The following is a 12,494-nucleotide window of genomic DNA, read 5'->3' on the forward strand; positions in this document are numbered from 1 at the left end:
GAGGGAAGCTTAGGCCTAAATAAATACAGGCCTACCAATACAGGCCTAAATAAAAAAAAAATCTCAAATAAACAATCTAATCTTACACCTAAGGAACTAGAAGAACAACAACAAACAAAGCTCAAAGTGAGTTAAGAAGAAGTGAAATAATTAAGATCAGATTGGAAATAAAGAAAATAGGGTCTAAAAACCAATACAAAAGCTTATTGAAACCAAGAGCTGGTTCTTTGAAAAGATAAACAAGATTGATAAACCTTTAACCAGACTCATAAAAGGAAAGAGAGAACCCAAATAAATAAAATCAGAAATGAAAATAAGAGAAACAATAATGAACAACACAAAAATATAAAGGATTACAAGAAAATATTAAAAATGATTATATGCCAACAAATTGGACAATCCAGAAAAAATGGACCAATTCCTAAAAAACCAAATCAAGAAGAAACAGAAAATATGAACAAACTGATTACTACCAGCAAAATGAAAACAGTAATCAAAAAACTCCTAACAAACAAAAGTCCTGCACCAATAATTCACAGGTGAATTTTACCAAACATTCAAAGATGAGTTAACACCTAATCTTACAAACTATTCCGAAAAATTCAAGAGGAGGAAAATATCCCAAGCTCATTTTATGAAACCATCATTATCCCTATTCTAAAACCAGACAAAAACATTACAAAAGAAGAAATTATGGGCCATATTCTTAATGAGCATAGATGCAAAAATCTTCAATAAAATATTAGGAAACTGAATTCAGCAATACAAAAAATAAGATCAAGTGGGCTTTATTCCTGGGATGCAATGTTTGGTTCAATATTTGCAATCAATTACGTAATACTCCACATAAACAAAATGAGGAATGCAAATCATATGATCATTTCAATACATGTAGAAAAAGCATTTGACAAAATCCATCATCCATTTATGACAAAAACACTCAGCAAAGTGGTAACAGAGGGAACATACCTCAATATAATAAAGGCCATTTATGACAAACCTACAGCTAACATCATACTCAACAAGGAAAAACTAAACATACCTACCTTAAGATCAGGAACAAGACAGGTTTGTCTACTTTCACCACTTTTATTCAGCATAGTATTATAAGTCTTAGCCAAAGAAATCATGCAAGAAGAGAAAATAAAAGGCAACCAAATTAGAAAGAAGAAAGTAAAACTCTCATTATGTTCAAATGACGTGTTACTACATATAAAGAACGCTAAAGATTCTACCGAAAAACTATTAGAACTCATAACTAAATGCAGTAAAGTAGCAGGATACAAAATTAATATTCAGAAATCAGCTACGTTTTTATATACCAATAATGAACTATCAGAAAGAGAGAACAAGAAAACAATCATACTTATGATTACATCAAAAAATAAAATGCCTAGGACTCTGGCTGGTGTGGCTCAGTGGACTGAGCATGGGGCTGAGAAGCAAAGGGTTACTGGTTCAATTCCTGGTCAGGGCACATGCCTGGGCTGTGGACCATAGCCCTGGTGGGGTGATGCACAAAATGCAACCACACATTGATGTTTTTCTCCCTCTATTTCTCCCTCCCTTCCCCTCTCTCTAAAAATAAATAAATAAAAATATTTTTTAAATGAAATGCCTACGTATAACTTTAACCAAAGAAGTAAAAAACCTGCAGTTGAAAATTATAAGACACTGGAGGAAAAATTTTGAACAACATACAAATAAACAGAAGCATGTACCATGCTCATGGATAGAAAGAATGAACATTTTAACAATGTCCATACTATCCAAAGCAATGTATAGATTCAATGCAATCCCTATCAAAATAACAATGGCAAAAAAATGCCAATGGCATTTTTCACAGTAGAATAAAAAATCCTAAAATGTATATGGAACCACAAAAGACCCCCAAAACCCACAGCAATCTTGAGAAAGAACAACAAAGTTAGGGATATCATGCTAATATCAAACTATACTAGAAGGCAATAGTAATCAAAACAGTGTGACACTTGCATAAAAATAGGCATATAGATAAAAGAAACAAAGTAGAAAGCTCAGAAATAAACCCACAACTACATGAACTAAAACTGTATGACAAAGAAGGAAAGAAGCTACAATGGGTTAAAGACACTATTCAATAAATGGTCTTGGGAAAATTGGATAGATACATGCAAAAAAAATGAAACTAAACCACTAGACCACTTTCCAACACCATATATAACAACAAACTTAAAATGAATTAAAGATAAAAATGTAAGACTGAAACCATATAACTCCTAAAAGAAAACATAGGCAGTAAACTCTCTGACATTACTTTTATTAATATACTTTATGATATATCTCCTTAGGCATGGGAGACAAAAGAAAAAACAACTAATGGAACAACTTTTTGCACAGCAAAGGAATCTATGAACAAAATGAAAGATAGCCTACTGAATAAGAGAAGATATTTGCTAATGATACATGTGATAAGGGGTTAATATCCAATATTTATAAAGAACGCATGCACTCAACATGAAAAACACAAACAGTCCAATTAAAACTGGGCAGAGGATACTGGCTGGGTAACTGAGTTGGTTAGGGCATCGTACAGATATGCCAAATGTGGATTTGATCCCTTGTCACAGTACATACAAGAATCAACCAATGAATACAAGGATAGGTGGAAGAACAAATTGATCTCTCAATCTCTCTCTCTTTCTCTCTCTCTCCTTTCTTTATCCCTTCCTCTCTCTCTCTCTCAAATCAATATTTTAAAAGAAAATTTTAAATCACCTTTAAAGCCATAGGTGTAGGACCTAAGTAGATGCTTCTCCAAAGAGGACATACAGATGGCCAGTAGATGTATGAAAAAATGTTCAACACCACTAATAATCAGAAATTTAAACCACAATAAGGACTTCTGGCCAAGACGGAGGTATAGGTAGATACATTTTGCCTCCTTGCACAACCAAAAAAAGAACAACAACAAATTTAAAAACAAAAATAACCAGAACTGCCGCAATTCAAACAGTATGGAAGTCCAACAACCAAGGAGTAAAAGAAGAAACATCCATCCAGACTGGTAAGAAGCAAGGTATAGGAGACCGTTCTGTGCGGCATGGGCCCAGCTCCCACTTGGAGATGTACAGGATCCATGCCTATGGATATGTTCTCCCATGGGGAATCAGGCCTGCATTGTACCTAGGCTGAGTTGAGACCTGCTTTTGCTAAAGCTCTCTCACCCTGAATTGAGGTAACAAGTGCTTATCGTAATTTCCCAAAGTCTGTGCTAAACCTCCCCAGTATGGAGTGTAACTAGTTCAACCACATTTCCCATTGCATTTGCAAATATCCTTCTTCTGTGATGTGATTAGCAGCATCATTCCCTTTGTTTTCTGTACAATGTACCCACCTAAAGTGAACCTGTGCATAGATAATGAGGACCATCATGTAATGTGCCCAGAAAAACAATAAAGGCTCGTCAAGGCAAGGGCCAGGCTTTTTTCTCCTCTTGAGAGAGAAGCAACCCATCCCTTTTCCTCCACAGACCATATGAATTTGTTTTGTCTCAGGTACAATTCTGTGGACTTCACTAGCCGTGGTCCACGTAGGGGATGACAGGCAACCAGGGCAGAGAAGACAAGTGTCAAGGAAACAGCTGAAGGGCTGGGTGGTCCCATATTTGCACACAAACAAACCGAGTGGAACAACTGGGGAGTGACACAGATCATGCAACCCAGGGTTCCAGTATGGGGAAAAAAAGCCTCAAAACCTCTGGCTATAAAAACTTGTGGGGGTTGCGGCAACAGGAGAAACTTCCAGTATCACAGGAGAATTTCTTGGAGAGAATGACAGGGTCTTAGAATGTATACAAACCACCCACCTGGGAATCAACACCAGAAGGGCCCAATTTGCTTGTGTGTTGTGGGAAAAGTGACTGAAAGGAGCATTGCTCTCTCTCTCTGACCTCTCCCCCACATGCAGCACCACAATATAGCAATGTGCTTTGCCCTGCCCAGGCATTACCTAGTGCTCTGCCCCTTATAGCATAACAACAGTGCTGAGATAAAGAAACATGACCCAAATGAAAGAACACATTAAAACTCAAAAAATAGAACTAAGCAATGAGGAGATAACAAACCTCTCAGATGCAGAGTTCAAAACACTTGTAATCAGGATGCTCACAGAAATGGTTGAGTACAGTCAAAAAATAGAGGAAAAAGTGAGGGCTATTCAAAGTGAAATAAAAAAAAGTATATAGAGAACCAACAGTGAAGAGAAGAAAATTGGGACTCAAATTACTGATTTGGAGCAAAAGGAAGAAATATTCAGCTGGAACAGAATGAAGAGTCAAGAATTCAAAAAAAATGAGGAGAGACTTAGGAATTTCTGGGATAACTTTACATGTTCCAATATCCAAATCATAGGGGTGCCAGAAGGAGAAGAACAAGAGCAAGAAACTGAAAATTTACTTGAACAAATAATGAAGGAGAACTTTCTCAATTTGGCAAAGGAAATAGACTTCCAGGAAGTCCAGAAAGCTCAGAGAATCACAAAAAATTTGGACCCAAGGAAGCACACATCAAGGCACATCATAAATCACATTACCCAAGATCAAAGATTATAGGGAACCACCCTGCCTGGTGTCAGAAGCTATAACTACCCCCATGGCTAAGGCTGAGGGAGTGACCTTCACTAAGGATACAAAGCTTATCTCTAAGGATACAAAGCTTATCTCTCTGGCCAGAGTACTGATTTTGCTCCTTTTACTTCATCCATAAATGGCTCCAATGCTTGATCAGTTAGCCAGTGACAGGTAAGATTCCTCAAGGGGGGAAAGACCTAAGACAGGCATGATCATGGGGAGGCCCCAGGGAAGGACTTGGGGGGTATAGCAAAAGAGGGCGATGGACCCTCACCCCTCAGCTTTGACATAGCCTGAATCCTCACTCTGTCTGCAAGAAGTCTCCTAATCTCTTGGCTGCCTTACTTCCCCTGCCTGACTTAAGCCTGAAACAATGACAGGTGGTGGTGCAGCCTTTTGCTGGACAGGGCAGGTTCCCCAGGGTGATCAGGCCTAAGAAAGAATACTAAAATCCTGTGAAACCTGCTTTGCTAAGAATGCTCTCAATTAAATAAGGGTCCAAGAAGGAAATGAGTTTGTTTCCCAAAGTTTTGTAGCCCTTTAACTAACAAACTCTGACTCAGAATAGGCCCTGGTAGTTCTTTGTATGCTATCTATTGTTTGATCCTTACTGCCTGACGATGATTAATGATTTTTACCTGTATTCCTGTGTTAATTGAACCCAGTAAAAGCCTGTCCAGGCAAGGGTCTGGGGCACTCTCCCCTTGAGAGAGTAGCCGTGCCATTTCTTGTCATCCTCAGGACTCAGTAGTCCATGTGAATTTGTCTTGTATCTCATCCATAATGCCACGGACACTGTGGGCCAGTGTTCACACCAAAAGATATGAAGGGAATCTTAAAAGCAGCAAGAGGAAAGGAGACAGTTATCTACAAAGTAGTTCCTGTAAGACCATCAGCTGATTTCTCAAAAGAAACCTTGCAGTCAGGAAGGGACTGGAAAAAAGTATTCCAAGTCATGAAAGGCAAGGACCTATATCCAATATTACTGTATCTAGCAAAGCCATCATTTAGAATGGAAGGGCAGATAAAGTGCTTCCTAGATAAGGTCAAGTTAAAGAAATTCATCATCACCAAGCCCTTATTCTAAGAAATGTTAAAGGGGCTTATCTAAGAAAAAGAACATAAAAAAATATGAACAGTAAAATGACAACAATGTCACAACTATCAACAACTGAACCTAAAAAACAAAAGCTAAGCAAACAACTACAACAGCAACAGAATCACAGAATTGAAGATACATGGAGGGTTATCAGCAAGGAGAGGGATTGGTCAAAATGGGGGAAAAGGTACAGGAAATGAGAAGCATAAATTGTAGGTACTAAATAGACAGGGGGAGGTTAAGAATAGTATGGGAAATGGAGAAGCCAAAGAACTTATACATAGGAACCATGGACATGAACTAACGGGGGTGGTGGAACGCTAGTGGGAAGGAGTGTATAGGCATAGGGAAATAAAGGGAAAAAGAATTGAACAACTGTAATAGCATAATCAATAAAATATACTTTAAAAATAAAATCACAATAAAATATTGCCTCATACCTGTCAGAACAACTATCATCAATAAATTGAGAAATAAGTGTTGATGAGAATATGGAGAAAAGGGAACCTTCATGCACTGTTGGTGGGATTGCAAATTAGTTCAGCCACTAGAGAAAACAGTGCAGAGATTCTTCAAAAATCAAAAACAAATCTATTCTATGTCCCACTAATTCCATTTCTGGGTATTTATCAAAAGAAATCCAAAACACTAGTTCAAAAATATACATATACCCCTGCGTTCATTGCAGTGTAATTTATATTAGCCAAGATATGTACAATATAAAGCCAAGATACAACTCAAGTGCCCATCAGTAGATGAGTGGATTAAAAAGTTTGTTTACCACAGGAGATGGGAATTGGGGGGCTTGGTTGAAAGAGGCAAATGGATTAAGAAGAACAAATTGGTACAAAAATAGTCAAAAGGATATGAAGTACACCACATAATAAAACTGTATTAACTTTGTATCAAAGTCATGAAATGCAAGGACTTATATCCAAGATTACCCTATCCAGCAAAGCTATCGTTTAGAATGGAAGGGAGATGAAGTGCTTGTATCAAAGGGATCACTTTGTAAATTGTATAACTGTCTAACCACTATTCAGTATACCTGAAACTAATGTAAAATAATACTGAATGTAAACTATAACTAAAAACATAATTTAAAAATTTTTATTGTCATTTACTCACAGCCCAAATGGCTATAATAAGGGAAAAGCTTTAACATTACATCAAAAAATGGCTAAATTTACATATATAGAATCATAAATTGGATCTTTTTTAAACAAATAGCTTAAGTATTTTATTCATTTGCAACTAAGCTTGTTAACACTATATAATGAAAATGTACAAAGAATAGCATTGCAGTTTTTGGTTAGATTTAAGTCAAAGACATTCATTGATACGGAAACTTCCAATGTGAATACTCCAGAAATTTCTCTAAGCCATCTGATCAGAACTGTCTCTGAATATTACCTTACTTGTATTGGCATACATTTGAATTACACTCAGAACTTTTCAAAATAAGCTGTAATTAAAAAAACTATTCTATATTCAAACTAAAACAATTTTAATAGAACTTTTCTTTCCAAAAACAATAATAAATGAAACAAGGCATTTTGTAAAATGTGGTCCTGAACAAGTCACAGTAAAAAATAAATGTATACTTAATTTCCGCCTCCTCAAAACAGAGGCTACTTTCTGTTCCTCAGCCTTGGAATCAAGGTGAAGAACAGTCTGTAAGCAACTTCAGGCAAGGGGTTGCCAAAACAAAGCTCAAGCAATTGAACATGGACACCTCTTAAAAGAATTCGGGAGAACCTGACCAAAGGATCCAAATCTATTGGTAATAATTGACACAAAGGTGAAGTGGCTCTTCCCAAGTAGCAGTGCCGACAGGGCTGGCCCAGCCCTGAGCTCACCTGTTCTATGCTCCCACGCAAACCCTAATGATGCTCCTGCTGCTCCAGGAGAGACTTATTTCCAGAGGTTCAGTGTCCAGGGAGCTCTTCGGGTAAATGAGGTGAGCACAGACTCCACATGGGTATTTTAAGGCTTGGAGTCAAAGTATCTGACATGGCTAGGCAAGTCCATGTATCAAACGGCCTGTCTTCAGTTCATTTTAATTCCTCACTGTGTATTTATTGACCTAGGGCCACAGACCTTTGCTATGTCATCATAATTACATCTAATGTCCAGCCTAATGAATGATTCATATTCTGTGCCTGGAAACAGTCCCTGTATTTAACAGTAATACCTACACATAAAACAACCCACTGTTACAACTTATATGGTTACAAAACATTAATGATCTTCTATAGACCAAGCAAATGTTTTTAAACCATAATTGTCCTGCATCAAATTCACAGCCAGAATCTCCAAGATCAAAGTAATTTGCACAATACAAAAAAATAACTTAAAATAAACATACACACATATACACACACTCTCATACACACGCTTCTTACAGAACTGTGCTTGGGGAAACTCCATTTGTTGAGTGCCACTGACGGCATATTTTGCTAAACTGCTGCTTCAGGTATTTTGTTTGAAAAATCTGTCACTGTAGGGCACAGCTGTTTATTGGATGAGCAGAAAATAAATATATGCTTTTGGCAACCAGAAAGTTTTAAGGTCTTTTAAGTTGTATAAAATGGACCTGCAGAAACTTTTTAAGTGTTCTGAGGATGCAAAGTTGGAGCTGAAATGTGATATCAAACCAGTTGCAAAAAGTGCACAGCAGCCATCTCTTGAGGTCAAACCTGGTACCCAGATATGCAAGAAAGCTTCAGGACACGTAGCTTGTGGGTCTTGTCCCATATCGTCATATAATCTGATCATGTGTGAATTCCACAAAAGATTCATATTGTTCTGCTAGTTTGGTATTGAGGATTTGCTCATACTCCTCCCGAATTTTATCTTCATAGTCTTTTAAGAGATGTTCACATATTATTCCAACTTGTCGGAGAGTAAAGGTGGGCTGGTCCTTCTTCATCCAGGAGGAACCTGGAGAACTAGGTGCTGTGAGTGCTGAGGAGCGAGGCTGACTTTCTGAAGTACAAGCTTCATTTTGATTAAGAACAACTTCTAAATGTCTCCACCTCTGATAACGACTATATTCTTGTTTTATGTTCTGAAAAATTTGCTCCGGAGTTGGAAAGCGCTGCTCACTGCCAGGTGGTACCGGCTGCTGCAGGGTCGGCGGTGGGGTCTGCATCTGAAGCCGCGTCTGCTCGATGTCCAGGGGCCTGAGGCCCGGAGTGGGGCGGGGCAGAGGGGCGCAGCGCCGCCGCTTTGGGGAACCCGGGCTCAGCAGCGCCACCTGGAACTCCATGGGCCGCTTCAACGTCGCCCCACACGCCATGCCCACACGCCATGCCCTCGACGGCCAGGGACCAGGAACGGACACGGTGGAAACTGCCGTCCAGCCTCCAGCTCCTCACCAGAGCTCTCAAGGCCCATAAATTGGATCTTAATTCAATTTCTTCAGATCCTATAGAGTTAGTGGCCAGACCCCTAGAGCCATTGAAGGAGTTACAGAAGTGTTTGAGGAGGGAAAAGGTTAAACTTTTTTTTTTAACCTTGAATATATGCAAAATACACACATATATACACATGTGTGTGCTTGGAACTGCCTATAGATTATTAGGTCATAATACCAACAGTGGTTTTGCTGAGTCAAAAGGCAGTTTCATTTTTTGTATTTTAAGGAAATTCCATGCTGTTTTCCACAGTCTGCATTCCTACAAACAGTGCACTAGGGTTCCATTTTCTCCACAATTTCTCCAACATTTGTTTGTTGATTTGTTTATGATAGCCATTCTCATAGGCATGAAGTGGTATCTCATTGTGGTTTTAATTTGCTTCTATCCAAGGGCTAGTGATGCTGAGCATCCTTTCATAGGTCTCTGGGATTTCTGTATGTCCTCCTTGGCAAAGTGTCTATTCAAGCTCTTTGCACATCATTTTTATTTTTATTTTTTATTGTTGTTCAAGTACAGTTGTCTCCATTTTCCCCCCACCACTTCCCCTCCCCCACCCCAGCCATCCTTACCTCCCACCCTCAATCCTACCCACCTTTGGCTTTGTCCATGTGTCCTTTACACATGTTCCTTGACAACCCTTTCCTCTAATCCCCCAAATATCTCCTCCCACCTGCCCTCTGGTTACGGTCAGTTTGTTCATGGTTTTAAGGTATCTGGTTATATTTTGCTTGCTCTTTTGTTTTACTGATTAGGTTCCACTTATAAGTAAGATTATATGGTATTTGTCTTGCCCATTTTTTAATCAGGTTGTTCGTCTTCCTGTAGCGGAGTCATGTGAGTTCCTTACATATCTTGGAGAACAAACCCTTATCTGAGGTATCATTTGCAAATACGTTTTCCCATATGATTGGTTCTCTTCATTTCAATGTTGTTTTCTTTAGGCATGCAGAAGCTTTATATTTTGACAATATCCCATTTGGTTATTCTTTCCTTTATGTCCCTTGGTCTAAGGGACATATCAGTAAAATAATTGCTGAGTGGAGTGTCTGAGATTTTCATGCTTATATTCTCCTCTAGGACATTTATGGTGTCATGACTTATGTTTAACTCAAAAGAACCTATACAACCCAGTATTCGTAGCAGCACAATTTATAATAGCCAAGTGCTGGAAGCAACCTAAGTGCTCATCAGTAAATGAGTGGATTAAAAAACTGTGGTACATTTACACAATGTAATACTGCACAGCAGAAAGAAAGAAGGGACTCCTACCCTTTGCAACAGCATGGATAGAACTGGAAAGCATTAGGCTAAGTGAAATAAGCCAGGCAGTGAAAGACAAATATCATATGATCTGACCTATAAGTGGAACCTAATCAACAAAACAAACAAGCAAGCAAAATACAACCAGAGACACTGAAATGGAGAACAGACTGACAGTAATCAGAGAGGAGGGGACAAAGGGATAACAGGGGATAATATAGGAAAGGCCATCAAAGAACATGTGTGGAGAACACATGGACAAAGCCAAAGGGGGTAGATTCAAGGCTGGGAGGTGGAGATGGCTGGGGTTGGGGGGGTGAAAATGGAGACAACTGTACTTGAACAATAAGAATAAACAATAAAAATAATAAAATACATCATACCAAAAAAGAACTGTCTATAGAATCAAGACATATATTAACAGTTAGTTACTAGTCACGTCTGAATGATTATTAATGTGGGTGTAGGTACATACTCATTGACTTGATAAGATGTGGACATGTCCTCTAAAGGTACTCAGAGCCCATGAGGGATGTACCCCTGATGCCATCTCTGCTTATGGTAGGTGTCACTCTGGTTATCCTGACATTGACACTAGAGAGGGGGTTATGGAGGGACACCAGGAAGGGAAAGCTACTACTGGGTCTGATGAGGAACCACTGGAGCTAAGCTCTGCTGGAGAGCTTAGGGACAGCCTGAAATATACTTCATAGTCTCCCAACCAACTCCCAGTTGAAATGGTAGAGGTGCCATTGGAGAGGTAAGTTCCTCAGGCCTCCTGCCAGGAAGAGAGTCTTCAGGGTACTTGAGAACAGTAACTGCTGAAAGACATGAACTTGTCCTGGTGCCAGGGGAGGCATCGGCTGATGTATGGCATCCTCATAGCCCTTGCTTTGTACACTTCTTTTTTTCTTTCTCCAGCTTTATTGAGACATTAATAAAATGCATGTACATATGTTGACTTACATATAACATGTAAGTTTAAGGTATACGATGTGATGATTTCATGATTTTATATATTGTTTTTTACATAAAATTTATTAATTATTTATTTTTAATATATTTTATTGATTATGCTATTACAGTTGTCCCATTTTTTCTCCCTTTTATTCCCTTCTGCTCAGTACCTTTCTTCCCACCAGCACTTCCCTACCTTAGTTCATGTCCATGGGTGATACATATAAGTTCTTTGGCTTCTCCATTTCCCACACTATTATTCTTAACCCTGTCTATTTTGTACCTACGACTTATGCTTCTTTTTCCCTATACATTTTTCTCCAACTCCTCCCTCCCTCTCCCCACTGATAACCTCCATGCAATCTCTATTTCTGTGAATCTGTTCCTATTCTAGTTCTTTTCTTAGTTCATTTTTGGTTTTGGTTTTTATAGGTTTGGTTGTTGATAGTTGTGAATCTGGTCTCATTTTACTATTCATATTTCTGATCTTCTTTTCTTAGATAAGTCCCTTTACATTTCATATAGTAAGGGCTTGGTGATGATGAACTCCTTCAACTTGACCTTATCTGAGAAGCACTTTATCTGCACTTCCATTCTAAATGAGAGCTTTACTGAACAGAGTAATATTGGAATTAGGTCCTTGCTTTTCATGACTTCAAATACTTCTTCCCAGGCCCTTGTTGCCTGCAAAGTTTCTTTGGAGAAAATCAGTAGACAGTCTAATGGGAACTCCCTTCATAGATAACTGTCTCCTTTTCTCTTGCTGCTTTTAAGATTCTCTCCTTATGTTTAATCTTGGGTAATGTAATTATGATGTGCCTTGGTATGTTTTTCCTTGGATCCAACTTCTTTAGGACTCTCTGAGCTTCCTGGACTTCCTGGAAGTCTATTTCCTTTCCCAGATTAGAGAAGTTCTTCATTAATTGTTCAAATAAGTTTTCCATTTCTTGCTGTTTTTCTTCTCTTTCTAGCACCCCTAAAATTCAAATGTTGGAATGTTTCAAGTTGTCCTGGAGGTTCCTAAGCCTCTCCTCATTTTTTTGAATTCTTGTTTCTTCATTCTGGTTGAATGTTTATTTCTTCTTTCTGCTCCAAATCGTTGGTTTTGGTCCCAGTTTCCTTCCCTTCACTGTTGGTTCCCTGTAGA

The 12,494-nt window shown here is 38.5% G+C and overlaps 2 protein-coding genes across 3 annotated transcripts in view; both read right to left on the reverse strand.

Moving 5' to 3' along the window:
• The window catches only part of SHC3 (SHC adaptor protein 3), a 174,504-nt gene that overhangs the window by 54,789 nt on the left and 107,221 nt on the right, over positions 1-12,494 (reverse strand). The window lies entirely within an intron of this gene.
• Positions 8,058-9,009, reverse strand: LOC119040949 (akirin-1-like). 2 transcript variants are annotated; one of them, XM_037134060.2, is made up of 2 exons: positions 8,652-9,009; positions 8,058-8,516 (listed from the first exon to the last, which is right to left on the reverse strand). In XM_037134060.2, exons 1-2 carry the CDS (start codon positions 9,007-9,009, stop codon positions 8,470-8,472), a joined length of 405 nt encoding a protein of 134 aa, XP_036989955.2. In that variant the 3' UTR covers positions 8,058-8,469. The 2 variants fall into 2 exon arrangements, with proteins under 2 accessions (XP_036989955.2, XP_036989945.2); XM_037134050.2 differs by having other exon boundaries at positions 8,069-9,009.

This window comes from Artibeus jamaicensis, unplaced genomic scaffold (genome assembly GCF_021234435.1).
Source record: "Artibeus jamaicensis isolate MK-2021 breed Jamaican fruit bat unplaced genomic scaffold, CSHL_Jam_final contig_264, whole genome shotgun sequence".
Classification (NCBI taxonomy): Eukaryota; Metazoa; Chordata; class Mammalia; order Chiroptera; family Phyllostomidae; genus Artibeus; species Artibeus jamaicensis.